General features: G+C 34.2%; 6 protein-coding genes and 2 non-coding genes across 10 annotated transcripts; 3 read left to right on the forward strand and 5 right to left on the reverse strand.

Annotated features, from left to right (window-relative positions):
• Nucleotides 1–416: 416 nt before the first annotated feature.
• On the reverse strand, nt 417–5,848 carry PPC4 (phosphoenolpyruvate carboxylase 4). Its single transcript, NM_105548.5, has 20 exons — nt 5,650–5,848; nt 5,331–5,494; nt 5,105–5,219; nt 4,909–4,986; nt 4,755–4,823; nt 4,597–4,675; nt 4,443–4,519; nt 4,256–4,351; nt 3,886–4,027; nt 3,684–3,779; nt 3,539–3,606; nt 3,197–3,433; nt 2,973–3,098; nt 2,789–2,890; nt 2,567–2,713; nt 2,368–2,466; nt 2,199–2,287; nt 1,952–2,078; nt 1,671–1,877; nt 417–1,467 (listed from the first exon to the last, which is right to left on the reverse strand). The coding sequence occupies exons 1-20, from the start codon at nt 5,803–5,805 to the stop codon at nt 643–645; spliced, it is 3,099 nt and encodes a 1,032-aa protein (NP_177043.2). The 5' UTR covers nt 5,806–5,848; the 3' UTR covers nt 417–642.
• Nucleotides 5,849–6,590: 742 nt separating this feature from the next.
• Nucleotides 6,591–7,514, forward strand: NUDX1 (nudix hydrolase 1). The gene is made up of 2 exons (NM_105549.4): nt 6,591–6,926; nt 7,001–7,514. The coding sequence occupies exons 1-2, from the start codon at nt 6,791–6,793 to the stop codon at nt 7,306–7,308; spliced, it is 444 nt and encodes a 147-aa protein (NP_177044.1). The 5' UTR covers nt 6,591–6,790; the 3' UTR covers nt 7,309–7,514.
• AT1G68770 lies at nt 7,355–7,426 on the forward strand. The gene has a single exon. It is a non-coding gene; the product is annotated as a tRNA-Pro (tRNA).
• Nucleotides 7,515–7,617: 103 nt separating the features above from the next.
• IDA (Putative membrane lipoprotein) lies at nt 7,618–8,482 on the reverse strand. The gene has a single exon (NM_105550.2). It carries the CDS (start codon nt 8,089–8,091, stop codon nt 7,858–7,860), a length of 234 nt encoding a protein of 77 aa, NP_564941.1. The 5' UTR covers nt 8,092–8,482; the 3' UTR covers nt 7,618–7,857.
• An 880-nt stretch (nt 8,483–9,362) lies between these two features.
• AT1G68780 (RNI-like superfamily protein) lies at nt 9,363–11,667 on the reverse strand. Its single transcript, NM_105551.3, has 2 exons — nt 10,815–11,667; nt 9,363–10,658 (listed from the first exon to the last, which is right to left on the reverse strand). Exons 1-2 carry the CDS (start codon nt 11,034–11,036, stop codon nt 9,582–9,584), a joined length of 1,299 nt encoding a protein of 432 aa, NP_564942.1. The 5' UTR covers nt 11,037–11,667; the 3' UTR covers nt 9,363–9,581.
• Nucleotides 11,668–12,386: 719 nt separating this feature from the next.
• LINC3 (little nuclei3) lies at nt 12,387–17,242 on the reverse strand. Its single transcript, NM_105552.3, has 8 exons — nt 16,640–17,242; nt 16,334–16,543; nt 16,002–16,255; nt 15,637–15,907; nt 15,479–15,562; nt 13,261–15,065; nt 12,967–13,153; nt 12,387–12,860 (listed from the first exon to the last, which is right to left on the reverse strand). Exons 1-8 carry the CDS (start codon nt 16,856–16,858, stop codon nt 12,633–12,635), a joined length of 3,258 nt encoding a protein of 1,085 aa, NP_177046.1. The 5' UTR covers nt 16,859–17,242; the 3' UTR covers nt 12,387–12,632.
• Nucleotides 17,243–18,326: 1,084 nt separating this feature from the next.
• CLE12 (CLAVATA3/ESR-RELATED 12) lies at nt 18,327–19,387 on the reverse strand. The gene has a single exon (NM_105553.3). The coding sequence runs from the start codon at nt 19,134–19,136 to the stop codon at nt 18,780–18,782; it is 357 nt and encodes a 118-aa protein (NP_564943.1). The 5' UTR covers nt 19,137–19,387; the 3' UTR covers nt 18,327–18,779.
• A 3,386-nt stretch (nt 19,388–22,773) lies between these two features.
• AT1G09825 lies at nt 22,774–23,349 on the forward strand. Of its 3 annotated transcripts, none has more exons than NR_143531.1 (2): nt 22,774–23,100; nt 23,311–23,349. It is a non-coding gene; the product is annotated as an uncharacterized misc_RNA (transcript). The 3 variants fall into 3 exon arrangements; NR_143532.1 differs by having other exon boundaries at nt 23,329–23,349; NR_143533.1 differs by lacking the exon at nt 23,311–23,349 and having other exon boundaries at nt 22,774–23,181.
• Nucleotides 23,350–23,504: the final 155 nt, after the last annotated feature.

Below are 23,504 nucleotides of genomic sequence, written 5' to 3' on the forward strand. Positions count from 1 at the left end.
AAAATCATAAGATGCACAACACTTAACAAACAAACAAAAAACGATGTACCCCACGATCAAATAATATTCTTAAGGAATATGCTTTGGGTCATGAAAACTTTTAAATTCAGACATGTAAAAGGCTACCATATAGTATTTTTAGAAAGCAAATAGTAAAAAGCAATTGAAACTAGAAATAATAGAAGACTAAAAGTTACTTTAAACACAAATTTTGATCCATTAACCTTGGACCACAAGTTGGTGTTTTAAACATGAAAAGGTACCTTATGTTTATGGTTACAGGATGTGATTTAGATATCTATATTATAAAAATATGTGGATGTATGGAAATTGCAAAAAAAAATTCCTTTGGTTGTAATTTACCCATTATTTAATAATTGGAGCCTAAAAAAATCATTTGTGCCAAAAGATAGACAAATATTCTTACTTTTGACTTGGCCAAGTGAGAAGTTATAAACTATTTGCCGTTCTCATTTGTAAGAACGCCGTGTTGTTCAACAAGTGCAAGCTCAAACAGCAACACAATGTCAGATTAGAGGTCCAGTACTAGTACTAAAGAATGACATCAATACTTGTCCAACAAGAAAACAGCAAAAGTAATAGTATCTTTTAAATCACGTAAGCAAGTGTTGTGGTAGTGTATTAACCGGTATTTCTCATTCCTGCAGCAATACCATTGATTGTGATAAGCAAAGCATCTCTTAGCTTATTGTTATCTTCATCACGTCTTAGCCTCTTAAGAATTTCAACTTGTAACATGTTCATTGCGTTGAGATACGGAAGTCTACTATCAATGAGTTTCTTCAAGCTCTTATTGTCCTGCAAGAGTTTCTCGTGACCACTTATCACAAGAACGTACTTCTCAGTAGTCATTAGTTCTTTTCTTAGCTCAGTGCCAAGTCCTCTTCTTTTCTCAGACACAAGTTGTTCGTCGTAGTGTTTGGTCATTGGAATGTCTGCTTTAGCTAACACCATCTCTATAAGTTCAAGGGTGGACTGAAAAAATGGCCATTCTTTGTACATCTCTTTAAGATCATCCGCATGACCCTTCTCAGAAACTCCCTTTAAACCAGCCCCTACACCAAGCCAAGCTGGAAGAACAAACCTTGTTTGAGTCCAAGCAAAGACCCAAGGGATAGCTCGGAGATGTCCTATTCCACTAGAGCTCTTTCTTCGTGTTGGTCGGCTTCCTATATTGAGGAAACCAAGTTCTGCTTGCGGTGTTGCCTCATGAAAATAAGATAGAAACTCTGGGTTTTCATACACTGTGCTTCTATAGTGTTGGCAACTGATTCCAGAGATTTCTTCCATTAGGTTTCGCCATTTTTCCTCTCGAGGTGGCTGAGGAGGCTTTAAGGTAGCGAGTAGAACCGCGGTTGTGTATACCTCTAGTTGCCTAACAGCCGTTTGTGGTATCCCAAACTTAGCTTGAACCATCTCACCTTGCTCAGTTGAACGCAAAGAGCCCTGGTCAAACCAGTTCAATCATTTTAGCGTAATAGCTCATTGGTCTAGTGCCATGGCACCAAAAATGTATATATATATATATATATATATATATATATATATATATATATTTTTAACCCCGTATTGACATTAGTAACAAAACAAATAATACAATCATTAAATATGTTTTTAAATGATCAATAAATAATAGTTTGGAAACTGACCATTACAGAGCCTGGTGGTTGGGACTGAATAGCGAGATAGGTTGGACCACCACCACGACCAATGCTTCCTCCTCGTCCATGAAATAATGTTATTTTGATTCCAAATTCATTACAAGCAGCAACAACATTTTCTTGAGCTTTGTAGAGTTCCCATGCTGCAGTAAAACGTCCAGCATCTTTTCCAGAATCAGAGTATCCAACCATCACCTACAAGTAACATTGTTACAAGTTCTTAGAACCTCCCTTCAAAATTAACATGTTTAAATTCACGTGTAACGTACCTCTTGGTGACCGTTGTGGTTCTTTTGGATGTGTTCCCTATACCAATCGATTGAGAGCAATTTCCTTATCGAAGGACCAGCGGCTCTTAAATCATTCACCGTTTCAAAAAGAGGTACCACTCGTAGCCTATTCAAATAAATAGATAGTAGTAAGAGATCTTAAGACTACTAAAAATGTTACTCATGTATGTACTTATAAAGTGATTGCTATAAACAATGTAATATCTTGGTGGAGATTTGAACTCACGTTCCACCAGGACATGGTTTTCCATGTTCGCTAGTTAAAGCAAGTCGAGCATCTTTTTGAAGAAGTTCCACAGCGAGGACATCACTTGCCTGCAAGTAACAAACAAATCTATGTCATTGTTTTGTTTTAATGAAAATGTTTAAAGTCGTCATGCATAAGAAAATTATACATTTGAAGCCATAGAAATAACGTAAGCGCCAAGTGATTCACTTCCAAGTTCAGCAGCGACTCGGAATGTGTCCAATACTTCTTTGACGTCAGGACCAACCTACATAAATAAAATACAGATAAATAAATAAAATTTAACAACTTTCATAACATAACATTGCTCTTTCTTGTAGTTTACGCAATAGATATTTCATTATGACCTTAATACATTGAGGAACAAGAGGTCGTTTCCCTTTTAGTTCTCTTGTCAAAAATTCTAATTTCTTCTCTTCATCCCATTCACTATAAGTACCCATATCCAAGTATGTTGTAATTGCATCCAAAGCTTCAGAATGTCTTGCAGCTTCCTAGTAATTGAATCACACATATTATTGAATTAGAGGACCAAAGCATGAAGATTTAAGAAAACAAACTAAAATCACCTGGCGTAAGTCGAGTTTCACCAAAACCATTCCAAAGGTAGAAACTCTACGAATCAGATCAGCAAGTCGTCCATCAGCTAGTACCCTAGCACCCGATGATTGCTGCAAAAACGAATGATGTTAAATTTTATGATTATGGATTATTGTGGTAACACAAGTTTCACATGGAATCAAGATTGCTAACCAGAGATTCGTAACAGAGGAGCAATGGTTCAAGAAGCTGATCTGATGTTTCATAGGAGTTTTTAGGGTCATACTCACAAGGAAGACCCTCAATAAGAAGTTCAAGAAGTCTTCTTGTCTTCACAAGCTATGATCATAAATCATTAAATTTGAAAATCTGTTGGTTTTGACATGCTAAATCTGAATCTTTATATTATCTTTGATTGAAAAGCTTATGATCTTTACCTTTTCTTTTACTTCTCCAAGAACAATACGATAAGGAGCACTTCCAGCTCGTTTAAGTGGAGGTGGTTCTAGTAGCTTTTGGAAACTAGTCTTCCCAACCTGAGATTCCTCAAATAGTTTTCTCTGGAGAAGAAGTTGAGAAGTAGATGAGAAAGAACCTCGAGAAGTAAGACCGGACCGCGAACCATTGTCAATTTTCTCCCAGTCGCTTTCCGAAAAGTCTTGTTCATTCTGCTTCTATATAAACAAAGATTAAAAGAAAAATTAATCAAAAGAGGATGGAGAAATTTCTGTAAAATATGTTTCATCTATATGTCAGCACATTTAAAGGCTTTGTGTTACCTGGAGATTGGGTGGCATATAATCTGTCGTCGCAATTTCAAATTTGGTATGTCGTGATTCACCAAAGTCTGCAATGGGATGTGATATAAAACATGCATGGTTTTGAGATATTTACCAAATGCAAGAGATTAAGAAATCTTTTTACCAATGCAAGCAGGAAGGTGAGCTCTAGCTGGAAGTTGTGTTGGCAAGCATGATGAACTTTGTTGCTTTTGGAAATTTGATTTTCCTCTATCATAATCTTTTTCAGAATTTTAAGGGGAAAAAACATCAACTTTATTCAGAACAAAAAATTTTTATGTAAATGAACAAGTAAAGATTTAATAGAAATTGAAGCATATATTTACCCTTTTCAAGAATTTTATCAGCTAATCTTGAAAACCTATCACTGCATCGATCCGTAGATAATTCAAATCTTAAGCTATCAACCTCTCTTATGTACAAATCAATAGCCATCCATCTAGACAAGAGAGATACTTCTTTCGTGACCTGGACAAATGATATCACAACATTCAAGTGTGTGTTATATATCAAGAGAATATGTGACAATCAAATTTTCTGATTGCAGTTTTAAAAGATCTTCTTCATCAAAAAGTAAATGTTAAGAATCTCATATTACAAGTGAGATGTGACCTAGAGTAATATAATAACGACCATGGACTAATTTTCATTACCGGTTGGTTTTGAGTTCAAATCGTAAAATATCAAAAGACTAACCTTTGCCGTGACATTTGGATTTCCATCTCTATCACCTCCCATCCAAGAACCAAATTTCATAGGAGTGCATGTTAGTGGAAGTGGCTTCCCTGTAAACTAACCAAGAAAATACAAAATATCAATATTATCTTAAGATAAAGTATAACGATTATTCATATATTCTAGATACCTAAAGGTAAAATAATACCTTCTTCAAGGAATTGCTGACACGACGCAGGTATTGTGGTACTGCTTTCCAAAGGGATTGCTCCACTATGTTTAGACCTAAATGAATGAAAAAGAAAGAGAAATAGTTTTTTAGAGTGAAACTTTTCTGTACTTTACAATTATATTTAAAATACCAGCTCTAGCTTCATCAACTGGAGTAGGTTTCTGACGTCTAAGCTCATCAGTTTGCCACAGTGAAGTAATCTCTCTAACCTTTAAGTATAAGTAACTCTTAGTTTATAAGTTACTCTGCTGATAAAATTTATATGGAAGATATTGAGATGGAGTGTACCAAATCTTCAATGAGCGTTTCGCGATCTTCAACGCTTAGATCTGATCTAGTGTTATATTCTAGAAGATGCTGCAAGAACCATATACTTTTAACTCTCTCAAGTAAAATTAAGAGATATAATCCATATATGTTAACATCATTAGAACTAACTTACAGCAATTCTAATATGCTTGTACTGCAAGGTTCTTCGATTTATTTGGGTAGGATGAGCAGTAAGAACAATTTCGACCTCCTAAAGCGCGATAAACAAACAAATATCAAATAGAGAAAACAACACTCAGATACGACCTTTGTGTTAGATAAAACGAATTGAAATGTTTCTAAAATGATACAATATGAAGTAGCTAGACCTGTTTGCAAACAGTTTTATAAAGTTCGTCTGGAGAGATTCCACTTTGCAATAGCTGGCTGAATATATCATCACAAGATCTTGCAAGTTGTGTAACGTTATGGACTTTGTGCATTCTGGAATAAAAATGTTTATTATTAGAATCCACAATGTTTAAGTTTAGAATTATCTATTCATGTTTATTACTTGTAATATTTTTGTTGTAATGTGATTACAAAAATCATGACCTGTGATGAGTGTCTGCAATGCCCATTAAGTTAAGAGAATGAGTGAATGTACGAGCCAACGTTAAGGCTTCTTCTAGTGGCATTTTGGATATTTCACTAGTCAATTGCTTCTCCAAAAGGTTTGCGGTATCCTCAATACCAGCCATACGCAAATTTAACGCACTCTGAAACATTTAAAAACCACACAAAAATAAGTCGTATCATTCATATTTGTTTCGATAAGTTGATTGATCTATATGACTATATCTCTTATTACTACGATGTGAGATTCTTATCAAATGATCTAAGCATATGGAAGCGAATAGACAGAAGATGAAACCTGAGCAAGAATCCGAATGCGTTCGACTTTTTCCATGAATGGGTTGCCAACTTCCCTTTGTAACACATCATGGAAGAGACTACCGAGCAATTTGCAGTCATCTTCGAAGCTTTGGAATGAGATTTCCTCTGCGATATCGTCTGTTGTGTCCGTCATTGTATCAATGAACAAGGTGAAGGAATGAATAATTGCAGTGATCAAAGTTAAATATTTTGAAGAGTGATTATATATGGTTTGTTAGCTATGGTGCTTAATTACTAATTATGGTGGTCAACGCAGTAAATTATGGCGTAGTTAAATTTGTGGTGCTAGTCATCTTTCCCCAAAAAAATATATTCTTATTTCTTAAGCTAATTTTCTTCCTTTCCAAACTAAACAACAAAACAAACAGTTGATATATTATAATTAAGAAGAAAAGAGAAGGAAATTCTACGATTTTTTTTTTTCTTTTTTTGGGTAAAAATTCTACGAAAGGAGTAACTGGTTTTAACTAACTCTGTTTTATCTTTGGACCTACAATTTATTTTGTGCCTCTTTGGTGATTGTTATTTTAACATACATTCTTATGATCGGAAAAAAAAACTAAAGTACAGTAAATGACATATAATTTGGCTAAGTCTTACTATCTAACAAATGACTACTCCTTCTATTTTTTAAGAAAACATAATAAATGTTGATTATAAATACATTATTTTTTATGTTTTACAGTTTTCTATAACTCAAAAAACAATGATAATTAATTTTTTTTTTTTAATTACAATTCATCAATACTAACCAATAAATATTGCATAAAAAACTTAAAAAAATCAATATTTTAGAAATAAATTTTTTCTAAAAAAATAATCATTTATAAACAGAAAAGTATATGTATATGTTATTTTTTACATAATCGTTCTCGTTATGGCAACATCATAAAGAACATATATTATATAATATCATCTAAATTTTTTAATAAATAAAATGAAAACAAGTGCAATGGAAAAAGAAACAGCGATAATTGTGTACAGCCAATCACACCGACACGGCGACACATTTGCCAACACGTATATAAACGCATAACCGATACGACATCGTTTTAAACTCAAATTAAGTCAACAAAACTAAAACACGACAAGAAAGGGTTTCACTGTGTTCGATAATAATGTCGACAGGAGAAGCGATACCAAGAGTCGCCGTCGTCGTTTTCATTCTCAACGGAAACTCAATCTTATTAGGTCGCCGCCGTTCCTCAATCGGCAACTCCACTTTCGCTCTTCCCGGTGGCCACCTCGAATTCGGTCTCTCTCCTCTCTCTCTTCTCTCTTTATATCACCCAAATCTTGATTTGATCTAATCTTTGTTCTTTGATCAGGAGAGAGCTTTGAAGAATGTGCAGCGAGAGAAGTAATGGAGGAAACAGGTCTAAAGATTGAAAAGATGAAGCTTTTGACTGTTACAAACAATGTCTTCAAAGAAGCACCAACGCCATCACACTACGTCTCTGTTTCGATACGTGCGGTGTTGGTGGATCCAAGTCAAGAACCGAAGAATATGGAACCAGAGAAGTGTGAAGGATGGGATTGGTATGATTGGGAGAATCTACCAAAGCCTTTGTTTTGGCCACTTGAGAAATTGTTTGGAAGTGGTTTCAATCCTTTCACTCATGGTGGTGGAGACTAATAGATGTAAGAGTTAATGATTGATTTGGGATTGAATGTTGCAAATTGGGCATTTGGTCTAGTGGTATGATTCTCGCTTAGGGTGCGAGAGGTCCCGAGTTCAATTCTCGGAATGCCCCTCTCTTTTACTCTTTTTTATTGTATTTTTGGTTTCTGTTTTCCTAATTAGTAATAAACTTATCATGTGTCCTATCGATTTTATTTCTCTATGTTTGATTATTACGTTCTTAAGTCTTAACTCAAACATTGACCTATTTGAGAAAGACGAATGATATAACTTACAAGTTGCATAAAAACATATGTTTGATTAGCGTATGATGAGTGAGGTCTATGGAATATTCTTTAGTAGAAGGCTAACAAAGCTTAATCGATTTCTTGATCTTTATATGGCCGTAATGACCTTAAACATATATTAAGTCTATAAACATAAAAAGGAACAAATTCAAAAGTAAATATAAATCGTATGCATATACAAAGAGTATAATACCCTATGTTGATCTAATCTACAAAACCAAACCTAAAAGAATACAATGAATAAAATAAAATGAAATCAATGAGGAAGAGAGTTAACAAAAGAGTTGTGTCTCTTAGAAGGAGCAGAAGGAGGAATGGGAACGCCTTTAGGTAAGTAACCAAAAATATGGCTGTTTTTAAACGTTAATCTCTTTATATTCTTCTTCATCTCCATGGTGGCTCCAATTCTTGCAGCCGCTACACAAGAACTACTCGCCGCGAGAAACAGAACAAAACAGAGCAGAACCATCATCGTACGACACGGAGCCATTTGGTAGTCAATGTTTTTTTTCTTCTCTTTTTCTAATTTTTTCACTTCCACTTCTTTGAGTAAATGAATGAAGGGTCTTATGAATGAAATGAATAATGTGTATGTATGTGACTATGTGTTATATTTATAACATGTGTGTGTGTGGATTTGATTGGAAATAAGTGTGGCGGAAATGAGGGGGAAGTCGGGGAATGGTAAGAGTGGAGTGAATCCCACGCTATTGAGACTTTGAATTTTCCTTATTATTTTATAAGAATTCTAAAGTTTTCAAAGGTTTGAGTTTTTCTCGTTGTTTTAGTCACCGCCTTCGACTTTTATTTTCCTTTGTATTTTTCTATAGAAGTCCATTTTATGCTAGGAAATGGGAATCTGGTTTGATGGGATGGTCGTTTTTTTCAAGATTTCATCATATATGTACAAGTACGTTGACGGGAAGAAGAATAATTAATGGTTTTATAGGCATCGTCACCATGAGCTATCTTTTGTTTTCTTTTGCATTATTCAACTTTCAACAGTAACTATATCACAAGATGTATGAATAGTAAAGCAAGATTAGTTTTCGAAATTCGAACTCAAATATCAGACATGACTCATGAGCTTTCTTTAAGCACACAATATATCATATATGTCGTGCAGAAAGAAAATTAGATATCATCCTTGGACGAATGACGAAAGTGGTAGACAATACACGTATGTATAGTAAAAGGATTAGACTAAATGATAACATGTCGTAGGTTAATCATGATACGGAATAAATAATAATTTAGTTAAACGAATATACACATAAAATATACTGAAAAATGCATGCATAAAACACGTAAAAACAATGTATACCAACTCTATCTTTTGCGTGAGAAGGTATTTTAAGAAATTAAAGAGAGAACAAAAAGTAGCTTGGAGGGTTGACTCAGTTATACACAATTTTACAACTTGACAAGTGGCTTTCCATGATTCACATTTTTCTTTAAATTATGCCAAATTTGATTTGGATATCCACCTGATTTCTGCATCTATATCGGACTTAGTCACGGATTATTATTTTTACCTAAATAGAATTTTTTATATTTCCTTTATGAAATGCCAAAATAAAATAAAGTTCCAACATACCTCCTACGATTAGACATGTCGCATAAAATCATACAATTCTTCTAATTTGATGGAAACAGGTAGATCTTTACATATACTAAAAAAAAACAAATTTTAACTAGGTAAGAACCGACCGTATCATACATTGAATCATTGATACACAGTAAATTTAAACTAGGTAAGTCTGTTATTTAATTTTATGATTGTATGATCTAAAAAAAAAATACTTGGAAGTTTTTCTAATGAACTTCGAGATATCAAAACTATATTTTGTAAATACGCTAAATAATTTAAAACAAAATAATGCTATAGAAATAAGATGCAATAACAAAATTGAAAAGACCACAGCTTTGTATCATTCCAAGTTTTTGTTATCACAAACCCTTTGATTCAGAACGAGGGTTCTAATATTTATCTGCCTTAATTCTCTTACATTGGTTCACTCCGAAAGGAACATGATCGCTAAGGTTCTTGGTCTCATCTCCGTTGTAACACAGATTAGGGTTCCCCCAAACACCAAGTCTCCTTCCCATTCTCTCATAAAAGTACCTAGAGAATTCCAACTCTCCGCTGATGTTATTTCCATTCACGTAAAGCGCGCTGAGACTAGGCATTTCGGTTTCCATTTGTGGAATGAGTTTGCCTCCGAGATTGTTGTTGCTCAAACCCAAAAACCTCAGTTTCTTGAGCTCCAAGATTGAACCAGGAATCTCCCCTTTTAAGCCTGTGTTGGAGAGATCAAGAACCACTAAATTCTTCAGATTTCTCCACTTTATTCCTGTCAAGTCCCCGGCTAGGCGATTATTGGACAGAACCAGTTCTACCAAAGAAGTCATCTCTTGGATCTCTTTACTCAACCCACCTGATAATCTGTTGTTTCTCAAGTCCAATAGAGTGAGATTCTTCAAGGACTCTAGCTCTCTAGGTAACTTTCCTTCCAAGTAATTGTTACTAAGATCAAGTTTCAGCAGAGAATACAATCCTCCAACGCTTAAAGGCAACGCCCCAGATAAGAAATTCCTGCTCACATCCAATATCAACAATCCGGTTAACCCGTAGACCTCAGGTATTCTCCCTGTGAACCGGTTTCCAGACAGTACTAAACGTCTCAATCTGGTTAACTTGGCCAAATTCACTGGCAATGGACCTGTTAACTTGTTTTCTAGCACCACCAGAGATTGAAGGTTGGTGAGGTTAGTGATGACAGAAGGGAGTTCACCTATCAGTCCCGGGTTTGATCTGATCTCAAGTCTCTCCAAGCTTTTAGAGAGATCCAACCACTTTTCATCGGAGATTGAAGCTAGATATCGGTTAGGCGTTGTGAAGCAGTTGAAAAGAGAGAGAGACTTGAGGTGCTTGAGCTCAAAGAGTTGTGGTCTGATCACTGGACTTTCAGAACAAGCAAGAGAGTTGTCTTTCATAGTCCCAAAGCTTAGAGCAGTTACATACCAAAGCTCATCATAGATATCACAAGTCACACCCTGCAGAGTTAAACAACAGAGAATTACATCAGCTACTCAACATTTTCAACGGCTTCCGAATTCAATAATCATAATCTTGATAGGCTTAAAACATTACTAAGATAGTTTTTTGTTGTTTTTTATTGATAATCAAAGAATAGTGATGAGAGAAAGGACCTGGATAGGAGTCCAGCCACAAGGGTCAGGATAAAGATAAGAGCCATTCCAAGATTCACCAACAAAGCCTTGAATGGTAGAGTATAGAGCAGCTTGCTCTGTTTTCTCCATGGGACTTCCATCACTTTCCTCTGTTTCTGCTTTGCTCCAATCCACCACCAAACACCACACGCATAGTAGAAACACCAAATGTTGCTTCTTTCTAAGTCTCAGCATCTTCATCGAGACTATAATGAGAAGATACAAGAGAATAGAAGGAGAAAAAAGTGTTGTGTGGATCTTATCTGTATTGGAATTATTCCACTTGTTGCATATGTTTCTATCAAAAGTAATCAAGATTTTGGGGTGGGTGTTAATGTTGGAAGATGAAAACAAAGCTATCTCCACAATGGGTCATGGGACCCTTTTAAAAACAATGAATGTTGGTTGATTTGTATACAAGAACTTTTCTTCTCGAGTTTGGTTTGTGACAAGAAAATGTCATGAGAACAAAAAAGAAAGCTTTAGAGGTTTCTCTGTTTTGTTTCTCTTTCGAGTTTAATATAGAGGAGATGCCAAGAAGAATACTCAACAGAGAACAAGAGAGGAAAAGCCAAATCTGTTTCTCTAACTTATGATTACATATTACACAGCTTTATGTGCATGTATATAGACACCTATATAAGAATCTACAATATGACAAGTATTTGATAAAGACTTAAAGAAAATGTAAAGGATCTTAAAAAGTTTACAATGTTTAACATGCTCAAAGCTGGTTTTATACATAGAGTAGAAGCAAATTGAACTAAGTTGTGAAGTTATAGGGTACATAGCCAGAGATTTAGACAACGACTTAGCAATAGCAATTAAAACTTATGAACCAAAAAAAAAAAAAGAAGCCAAATCTTTAAAAGCAAGACACAGTTACCAAAGCAAAGAAACAATAATGGTAATGAAAATGATAAGAAGAGAGAGGTCCAACATCTTGTGTTGATAATGCAAGTGAAAGCGAAAGACAGAGAAGATCAAGTCTTTTATAAGGACTCTGTTAATTCTGCAACTTCCAGATTTTTATTTTATTTTATTATAATGTTTTTCTTTATAGGTTTCTGAAATTCTATCAACTGTCCCTTTCTTCAAAAACAGTTATTTTATTTCCTGAAGAAAAAGAAAAAAAAAAAGAAAAAACTCAAAAGGAAGAAGCTTAATTGGTTGGAACTAATGTTTTGTAAATTTAGATTTAGTTAATTAGAGCATTAATAGAAGTTTGCCATTGAGAAATTAATGAGGATGTTTCTAAGAGAGTGTAATGAAGAGTGAGTTTGATGCTATATTGCATGTCCTTTGTTTTGGACCACACTCATTTTTGTCTTAACATTGAAAGGTGAGGCGTATCTACTATCTACCCCCTATAAATCTAACCAATTTAAGTTTGAAATCTTGGTAAGATCCTACATATAAGCCATTGTGTAGTCCTTTTCTTCTTTTTACCGTTTTGTGCTTTGGAACTTTTTTATGGTTTGGCGATTTTCAGGCAAACATAACCAAAAAAAGATGTCAGGTCCTTGACAATGACTTATGTAACTTTGTTACTTACCCTTCGAGTCTGGTTTGGTTCCTTGAATACCAGCATTACCTTATGGAGTAGCAGAGTAAAAATCAAATGTTACATTTTCTACAATGCCCATGCCTTCCCAAGATTCCACTTCCTTTTTGTTTTTCAGTTGCTTAGATAAAGAAAGGTGATAGTTAAAAAACGAACCAACACATAACAAGATGTTGCAAAATCCTACTTATGGGATGATAATTTTGTCTTTTAGAGAGAAATGAAGAAAATGATCATGTTGTGAAAAAGACCCAAATCTTTTTTCCTATGGAAGCATCATTTCCTTGGCGCTCTGTTTCTTCTTCTTCTTCTCCTTCGTTCTCCTCTTCGATCATGCTGATATTCTCATCATCTTCTTCACCATGCTCTCTTATTTCACCACTGCCTCCTACTTCCAACTGCGGATCTTCGACTGGGTTCTTTCCTGTGTTGTTAACCTTGAACACAGTTTCTGTTTCAACCTATATAAAAAAACCATGGTTCAAAATTATATCCTAAGATTACCATGCCCATATGTTCAACTCAGACAGAAATTAAGAACTAATAAAGAAATAAACAAAACCATACCGTAACAATCTCCTCATGTGTTACCGTCTCCACTAATACTTCAGCTTTGCCATTTTCTCTATTCTCACCTTCCGGTGGAGTACGAGTTTCCTTCGGACTTGGCACTTTTCTGATATCATCATTGACACGTTCTTGTTTTTCAGTGGCACCCTTTGATGCTTGTGCTTTATCTTCTTCTGTTCCTACACTGAAAGGATTTTGCATACATATATAAGTTTCACGCGTATTGAATTTCAAATTTCTTATGCAACACCCTCCAACTCATTTTTCAGTTAAAAAGTAGTAGGGGCTTACTTTCTATGTCTCCTGAGCTGATATCGGGTTTGTCCAGGCGTTTGAGAGACTGGAACAGCTATCTGTCTTTTTTTCCTACGTCCACCAGTTGTAATACTGTCTACACCCTCATCACTATCACCAGCTGCCTGTTCACTTTCTGTGATTCTAGAAGTCTGTTCGCGTTGCCGCTTCCTTGGAGTTTCCCCATCAGATGGTTTTGAATCTCTGGACACAGCTTTTGTTGCTTGCGATCTTCCTCTAACAGACTTACCCCTACCTCTACCTCTACCTCTACCTCGTCTAGGTTTATCACTCTTCATCTCTGATTGGAGGGAACCTTCAGGACCTTCTTGTATTCTACTATCTGTGAAACTCTGTTCAGTAGCAGACGGTTCATGATCCTCGCCTGACACTCTATCCAGAGAATCATCAGGTTGCGAAGATTCTGGAAGCTTAACTGTTATACCCAGATCAGTGACTTTATCTGTCTTCCCAATTGGTGATATGCTCAGTAGCTTTGAAGCGATTTTCCCAAGCAAAGATGTTCTCTTGCTATTCTCTGCACTGGGAGAAATGTTCAAAGCCTCCTCTGCTTTTAATTTTTGTTTCCCGAAACGTTTGTCCCCATCTTCAACATCAGGTAGTCGAAGATCAGACAGAACAAAATTTTCGGTTATTTCTCCACAGGAACTGCAGCTCTTAAGTTTTTCCAGAAATACTAGGAAACGCTCCCTTTCACAGATAAATTCTTTTCGTTTCTCCTTCAAAGAGCTTCTGAGTACATCTAGCTCAGTGATGTCCTTATGCATCTCAGCTTCTTGTTCTTTCAACAACTTCTTTCGGACCGAAATTTGTTCTCTTTCCCTCTCCAGAGCAAGCTTCTCGTATTGCATTTCTTCCATCTCTCTTTGAGCCAGCTTCTTTGTGTAATTAATGTTGTCAAGCTCTTCTTGGCTTCTCTTCTCATATGTTCTCGCCCTTTCATTAAAATCTCTTTCACCCGCTTCTTCTTGCCTCTGAAATTCCATGTCAAGATTCCTTTTTTGCATCTCAAGATCTTCCATGTCGGCTTCAAATGATTCTTTCTGCATCTTGACACCATCCAATTCCCTCTTCAAATTATCCCTTGAGGTCATCTCTTCTCTCTTCAGCCTATGCTTTTCAGATATTTGCAAATTTCTCAGTTTCTCGTTTTCTTCAGCAACTTCATTTTGCTCTCTAGTTATGTTAGCCCTCTTCTTATCCAAAGCTTCCCACTCTTTCTCAAATCTTTCCTTATCTTGTTTCAGTTCTTCACGTTCCTTCAAGAGCAGCTCCTCCTCTTGCTTAACTTTATCTATCTGCTGCTTCAGTTCAGACTGCAGCCTCAGAAACTCGACTCTCTCTTCTTTTGTAATCCTAAGACTTTCATGTTCTTCACGAATCCTTGATTCCTGCTTTGTTGTCTCAGTCCCGATCTCTTCAATCTCATCTTTTAGTTTACGCAGACATTCCTTATCTTCGAGCAATCTCTCGTTTTCCATATGCAGCTTTTTCTCTTCAGCTTTCAGAGCTTTTTCTTTCTCCTTCACGGTTTTGAGCCTTGCATCAAGATCCTTCTCTTTCTTCTTCACTCCCTCCTCCTTTTTCTCTAAAGCTGCCTCTCTCTTAGCCAACTTCTCTTCTTTGTGGCTGATCTCAACTTGCAGCTGCTCGATTTCAGCTTTCTTTCCCTCGAGTTCTTCATCAAGGGATCTCCTCATCTGTTCAAGCTCCATTTCAAACTCTCGCCTTCTTGAATCTAGAACAGCCTTCTGATCATCAAGAAGCTTCCCAATCTCCATCTGTTAAATTTAAATCACCATGTCAATTCTATTTTAAGTATCTCTATTCTGGCACTTAGCAGATAGAAACTAAAGAAAAATATTAACCTGGGAAAGTGACTTTAAACATGCAAGAAATATTACCATAGTTTTAAAATATTCCTCTTAATACACCAACGCTCTGTATACAAACTCTGATTTTGTTAACTAGTCGACGATAACATTTCAAAAAAAAAAACAGGATATCCCTAAACAACTAGTGATTGTGAATGCGTATATGCGTCACTGTATAGGATTTCAAAACATAAAAGCACATCTTCTTCCGTTTCATTCCATCCCTTAACGTAAGATTCAGTACCATTACAATGACCTAGAAAGAAAAGGCGATATATATTAAACAAATAGAAGAAAGTTTCAGGGAAGCTGAGGCTGACCTGCTCCCTCTCAATAAGATTCTCCTCAAACTCATGGAGCTCCTTCTCTTTGATATCAACTTTAGCCTTCATGGCCTCAAAGTCCTAAAACAGACACAAAATTAATATATAAGCCAGAAGGTACCGGAAGCAAAAAAAGTTGCACCTAGATAACTCACTTTTTCCTTCAAAGAAATGTCATTTAGCTTAATCTTTATAGATTCTTCTTTCTCTGTTAATTCGGACTTGGCAACAGAAATCTTTTGCTGTAAATTTTCAAGGATCTTCTCTTTCTTCTCGATGGTTCTTTCATTTTCCATAACTCTTTCTTCTCTATGGTTAATGCTTCTTTTAACTTCAGACAACCTATCTTCTTCCAGTGTTAACTTCTTCTCCCATTCCTGTAGGTCTTCTCTCTGCTTGTAGAACACTGCCTCATGTGCTTCTCGTCTAAGAAACATAAGCAAAAGAGAAAATGAGAGGTCAGATCTGCATATCAACAAACAAGGAACAGAACGAACAAGTAAAAAGTGATCGTTCATACTCTGTAACTAGAGAAAGATGCTCCCTTTGGTGCACCTTTTCACGGGTCTCCACTTCCTTTAGTTTGCGTTCTAACTCAGAACTCTTTCTATTCATCACTGAAAACTTTTCTTCAGCAATGGCCCTTTCTCTATCCACCTCTAAAGCTTTTTCCTTCATACCAATTACCAAAGCATTTGCTTCCTCTAACTTTGCCTCAGAAGTAGACTTCACCACAGAGTGTTCTCGTTGCCAATACTTCAAATCATTCTCAAGCTGAAAATACAGAAATAGCATAAACATCAAACACAAAGCAAGCCACAACAGAACAACATGAATTGAAAAATGAGATACCTCAGCAACAAATTGCTTCTCATCAATCAAAGCTTTTCTAAGATTCTCTTCTCTTTTGTCAGCTTCATTTAAAGTAATTGCATTTGACGTCTTCTCACGTTTAAGCATCTCCATAGCTTCATCATAAGCTTGTTGAAGTTCGTTATTTGTTGAAGTCCACTGCTTCTTCTCAATAAGCAATAGCCCCATATTATGTTGGTAATCAAACAACTAACACAAAAATTAAAACACGATCTCAATTAACAACACTCACACTTTAAGATTCAGTAACACAATAATGTAAAAATCGAAACTTTATTTATTTACCTCTTTTTCAAGCTTCAAGATTTTCTCTATAAGAGCATCACGATCTTTTCTTTCTAGAGAAGCTTCATCAAGCAAGCCAACCTCTTTGAACTTCTGCCAATCATCATCCTCTCGGAGAAGCACCCTTTGTGGAGGAGGTGTAATGATTTCGTCGGAAAAAGCTATGGCCTTTCCCTTCCGGTCTGTCTCCGGCCAACGATTCCTTTGCGGAGTGAACATTTCCGTTCGAACCCTAGAGACCCAGATGCATCAAATGAAGAGGGGACGAGAAACCAACACCATTTTCACAACTTTCGACTCGTGAAATCAAATTGCTCAAATTTGAAAGCTTTCTTCGTGGGTTTGTGACACGCGCCGTCGTGAACAATTCTCTCCTCCGCTACAAAACTACTCTGTAATCGTCACTCTCCAACCCCCAAAACTCTTCGGTGCTACTTGCAAGTTGCAAACGACGTTAGCTCCTGGAAAATATTATTGGGCCTATTGGGCTTCTTATATTATCCACTTTAATTATTGGTCCATTTTGGGCTTCTTTTATTGTATTATTCACAACGAGATAACTCCATCTATGCATAATGCTTAAAATAAACTTTATTTTTGAAATAATTGATTACAGTATGTTTCTGTAAAGTAATTGATTGTTCTAATTCGAATTGCTTTTTCTTCAAAACATTGTACAAATTTATAAATACAATGCCACACAGAACCTAATGTATCTGAAAGGGGTCCATTGAAAAATGATGGACACCCAACCACTACAGGAGTCTCTACACTATTGTGTAAGGGCGACTTTTTTTATTTATCTATCTAATAACTTTTTATGGAAAAAAATACGATAAATCTTTTAGGCTATTAGATGAACAGAATCTTTTGGGTTTTTTTTTTTTTTTGTTCAAATAATATGAATTTATTTTTCATTTAGTAAATCGTAGTTTCAACAAACATAGATAGTTTTATCCTTGAATTGACTGAAACATGAACGTATATGAGTCAGCTCATTTTTACATTATTGCATAAACTTATTTGTGTAACACAAAGTATACTTTATGAGTTGATAAAAAAATATTTATTTTAGCATTACCAATGGAACGTAAACAATAGAAACTCTTCTCCAAATCCTTAGAATTTTCATAAATTCATCCTATCTTTACTGATACAAGACGCACTTAATTTACTCAAAATTGTTAATCAGGCCGTTTACCATTTCCTTTGGATTCTTAGTCCCTTTTTGCATTATGTGAAATGTCATTATCAAAAGGAAATTTATAATAATATTTAGTTGGTGTAGAAATCAAATAGTAAAAAGTCGGCACATCTTGAGAATGAGAGAAAGTGAAGCTTTTGCAAAATGACAATTTCCTTATTCATATCGAAAAGACAGAACGTTAGACGCGTCTCAAGTCATGTTTAGACGTACCAAATAAATGTCTTTAACGTTTTAAACCAATTTTCTTTACGATATAGCTTTACAAATTTACAATTTCTATATATTTTTGTAAGAAAAAAAACGGCTGAGTTTCTCTGATCTGGTTTATTTAAAAGAAATCAATACTCTTGCTGCAATTACATTTTGTTAAAATGAGAATTGACGATCGATGGAAATTGTTTGCGTATTATAAAAGGGAATTAAATATATACTTGTAGTCCTAATTTTCGTCACATGAAACAAAAATTATTATTGTTCATTACCATTTATTGTTATTTAGTTTTGGTACAATAATGCATCTAGAATATCTCTGAGTTGTGACGTGCCGTCGCAGCTACTGGTTGGCTAATCCCAAAGTCAAAGCAATTATTTAAACATTCATCATTGTAATCAACGACCAATCTTTTTTTATTTATACTATTAAACTAATACTCCTACTAGTAATCAATATACGTAGCAGCCAACATTACTACATACAGTAGAAAACAATAATCAAGATGTCAATATCTCTAGTATATATCAACATATTCACGAATACAATCGTCAAAATAATAAGAAAAATAAAATAAAATGTATGAACACCCAAATTGTAGAAATGTACCTTCAAAAAAAAGCTCTAACGTTTAATTTTCTTCCTTATAAAAAAAAGCTAGCTAGGCAAAGGATCTGATCTTTGTCTTTAATGTTACAACACATACCATACACGTGTAATCATCAATGGTGCAACGGATTGGGTCCGGAGGGAACACGGCGTTTCTCCACTCCGTAACGAGGGTCTATCTCATCACCGTCGTATTGCTCGCCGGAACGATGGTTATGTCGGCTGTTATCTCGGCTATGGAAAGGTGTGAAGTCGAATCTGTCGGAGAGAACTTTTCTGCTCACTAATCTATAGCTACGGTAGTGTTGCTTCAACAATGATGGCTCCACCGCGTTTAGAGAGTAGAGACGACGGAAGTTGAGGGAGTACAAGTGGTGGAGGAGGAGAAAGAAGAGAGATAGCCATAAAACTATGAAGAGAATTTGAGAAAATTTCAAGGCCATGGAAGATGATGAAGAAATTCTAAGCATATGGGTGTGCTAATCAATAGGCCACAAAACTAAATTCTTGTTTTTTTTTTATGTTTTGTATGTTTTTGGAAAAAAGACTAAAAAGGTTTTGTTGGACGGTTTAGAAGAGAGTATGAAAGGACTCATCTATATTTATATATGATATAGTTGACAAAATGTAAAGCTCAAGAGATGCGAGAGAGTTGGATTTTGTCTTTTCAACGCAAGATGCTTTATCATATGACATATGTACACCATTTTACAAAACTGTCCAGCTTATTTTTGCGTCAAAATTTTGCCTACTGGCTGATATTTTGTTAGCTTTGGCGGTAGTCAAAACTGTCGTAGATTGCAGTTTTATGATCGGTATATTATTTGTTTTTACTTTTTACCAAGAGCTTGCAAGTCTTAAATAGGTTCATAATATTTTTGAACCTAGTACCTAAACATGTTTATATTAATTAGTTCTCCTCTCTAGCATAGAGATTTCGATTTTAGACCGATGTGTATATTTGCGTTTATCTTTTTTATTAGAAAGAAATTTTGCAATTCTGAAAACAGATTTATTAATAATAATAAAATATGGATGTACAATATTACTCTATTAGTGAATTCATTTATTTATCTATGTGTTAAGTACCATTTCGTATAGTATTAGAAAAAAATCATTAAGAACTAGTTTTGATTCTTTTAAAGGAAATTTAAATTTGCATTGAATTTTTATGTTTAAATAGTAATTCACGTTTATTATAGATAAACATAATCTCTTTTTGGTTAAGAACAAACAACTAAATAAAAATAATCAGAGTCTTAGTTTGAAGCCAACAAAAAAAAAATATCAAGTCAGATAACGTTAAAAAACTTAAAGACCATGAAAGCGAATATTAATTACTCCAAAATAGTAATAATACGTACTTAAATCAAATCTATAGTGGTCAATAATTGATATTCAAAAGAAAATTCATAATGTGTAATAAACCGTGTAAAGAAAATTAAACTAATGCATCGAGGTTTCTTAGAATTCAAGGAACGAAAAAGGAGGCATGATTGCAACTTATTAATTATGAAAAAATCTTTGGAATTATGAAAGTAAAATAATAAAAATCTTTGATTATAAAGATGTGTAATCGATGCTATTATATTTGCAGGAGATGATTGCAATAATTCATATCGTATCAATAGGTCTAAATTATAGTCGACGTGTGAACACAGTAGTAGTTAAAGAACTATCGATCCATTGCCTTTACATGTGCTGCGAAAAACTAGATATTGCGTTGTGGACTTTTAATTAAACCACGTTCAAAAATTTACCATTTCTTTAATTTTTGTTTCGATAATAGATTTGTTTCTATCATCAACGGTTGACTTTCAATGTTCAATGAGTTTGAAATTTTGTCTTTTCGCACATTATATGGCATAGTTTCTTTCTCATATACTGAATCACTAGTTATTTCTATTATAAAAAAAAAAAAAGCTCACATTTGTGCAACCCGTTTTACAAATTCTAAAACAAGTGAATCGAACAATATGCATGATACAAAATATTAAGATCTTGATAAAGTTACATAATAGATCATGAATCGAAATTCTATGTTAATCTGTAGAGAGATTGTTTTTGTTATTTTATATTTCATTTGATAGTTTGTTATTTAAATTGCTTAATTAAAAAATAAGACAATATACTGTTTTAAATATAAGGTAATATATTTGTTAATTAAGAAAGTAATTTGGTATCTTTTTTTCTTAACTTGGATTGTGAATCTCTCATAGTGAAGAAAGAAGATAATGAGATTTAAATTTGATTAAAGGTCTTCCAATGGCAATGCACGAAAGAGATTTCCTGAGTGGATTTTGGAACTGGTGGGTATGGTGCAGTTCCAAACCAGCCTTTTTAACTGTGTATATCTTCTCTTGCACTAATGTTAAGTGCTCGAAATATGATTGCACATCAAAACCTTTTCCCATATTCGATAGTGTACACTATCACAAATCCTTAAAATATGTATATAGATATAAAATGTATATAGTTATAGATATCAAATATAATTTCTGAAGAAAAAAATTATGAATTAAAGATATATAGGATAAAAATCTAATTTTACATTAACAAAAAAAGAAAGGTATAATATTACATTGCAGTAGAAATATTGCTAAGAATCTATAACCAAAAATATAATAATTCTTCTATATTATAACTAGCTTTTAATTCTAAATGATAAAGTGCGAAATAATGAAAACATATCAAACCAATGTATCTTTTAAACTGGTGGAAATTACCGCTAAAATCAAAGTACCGCTAAATGAAAATTAATTCAATTTATTATGTTGTGAAAAGTTAAATGTGTTCTAACAACGGTAAAGACTTTTATTTCTTATACCATCTTTCAAAACGTATGCATGATCTCTCACTTTTTTTTTGTTGCAATCAATTCTTTTTTTCCAACTAGAACTATGTATAGAAGGATGAGAGAAACCACAATGCGCTTAAACACACTCATAAATATGCTTAACAACAAATCAAGAATTCAATGTAAAACAAATTCTAAACGAGACTAAAATTCGAAATGCATCAACCTTGAAGACACACACACAAAACTACAATAAAAGCACATATAATTTTTTTTTCACAAAATTTAGTTCAGAAAAATGTTGTTATGCTTTTCCCAAAAGAACAAAAAAAAATTTGGGAAGAAGAGTTGGGAGTTTCTTCATTAAACAAGATAATCTTAAGTCACACAATATCAAATAATAATCAGAACAAAATTTCCTAAAACATAAAATAGACATGGATATATTAGTAAAATTAACATGAATGATGCAAATAATTTTATTTAACTAAAACATGGTAAGAAAATAGTTTTATGAATACTCTCGTACACAAGTCAAAAGAGTCTATGGATAATAAAAATGCATTGAGAAAAATTAATAAGGATTTAAAAAGTGATTTGATTACGAAACTGTACGTAAGAGACAGAAACAGTTGATATAAATATATATAATTGAGTTACGTTTTACGTGTAAATAGACTTTATCAAATTGTCTACAATATGTTTGTTGTAAGAGTTTTGGGGCATTTAGGCAAGGTTCCGTACGAGCTGCAGTGAAAGTCTATGTGTCTATGTAATCTAGAAGCAGCTACAATTTGCCAAAAGATCTATCTCTCGACATCCATATCCCATTTTCCATTTTCCTAATAATTAAATAAGTAAATAACTGTAGTATTTTTTTTTTTGTTCACTTCTTTAGTTAGTTTATCGCTTATTAAGCAAAAGCCAAGACAAAAATATGTGATAAGTCATTTTTTTGCTTATAATTATAAGCAAAACGCTAACAAAGCTGTTTAAGGAATACAAGTCATTATGGAGACTTCTAAATATGGCTCTGGTCCCAATCTCCCAAGTCTAGAAAGAAAAGGTGAAACCACCTAACTACAATTATTTGATTGTTTAAAATAGTTTGCATTGTAGAATCCATTTGTGGTAATAATTCCTAAAACCTGCACTACATTTTTTGGGAGCAAACAAAAAATTTGTTCAATGACTGATGCAAAGTCTGATAGGACCTAGCTAGCTCGAAAAAACCATGCTTGGGTCTGCAAAACCGATCGATCGACTCTATATATATGTTTTTTTTTCCTTTATATCAGACATTGTCAAATCTTAGTACACATTTACACAATCTTTTTTGTCTTTGTCAAATCTTAGGACACATTTACACAATCTTTTACTCTTTTTTTTGGTCAACAATTATACAATCTAGACTCCTACATTTATGTCTTTCTTTATTTCCTCTATTCTGCTCCATATTTTTTGAAGGCTTTTAAAGCAGAGAGTGAGGTTTACGCCTTTAACGTACCTTTGTGTTTCTTCTTCTGCTTCACTCTTGTCAGATCTTAAGAAATTTCCTACTCTGCTTATAAACAACACCCATGATCAAAGTAGGTGGTCTTGAGAGAATGGAAAGCAAGAAGGATATTACATTACAGGTTAGTATCTCCTCTGTTCATCTGTTTCTTGTAGCTAGATCTGAGAAAAGTGCCTCTTCTGTTTTTCTCCTTGAAATAATTAAACAACCTGAAACCTATGCATTTTGTTTTTATGACAGAAAAGAGAGAATATGTTATATTTTTGACACATTGGTTTTTTTTTTTTTTTTTTTTTTGTCAAACCGACACATTGGCTTATAAGAATCTGAAAACCAAATATATTATCAGAACAAAGAGCGATTTCACAAGAAAAATAAACAACGGTAAGGGAGGAGGACCTAAAGAGAAGAATGGCCAGATGATCTGTTTAGAGGTGTTTGGTTGTTTCTCTAAATTTGGTTTTACAGAATTAGAAATCTTATTAATACCTATTTGGTTTCCAATTTCCAATTTGGTTTACTCGG

This window comes from Arabidopsis thaliana, assembly GCF_000001735.4.
Source record: "Arabidopsis thaliana chromosome 1 sequence".
NCBI classification, from domain to species: Eukaryota; Viridiplantae; Streptophyta; class Magnoliopsida; order Brassicales; family Brassicaceae; genus Arabidopsis; species Arabidopsis thaliana.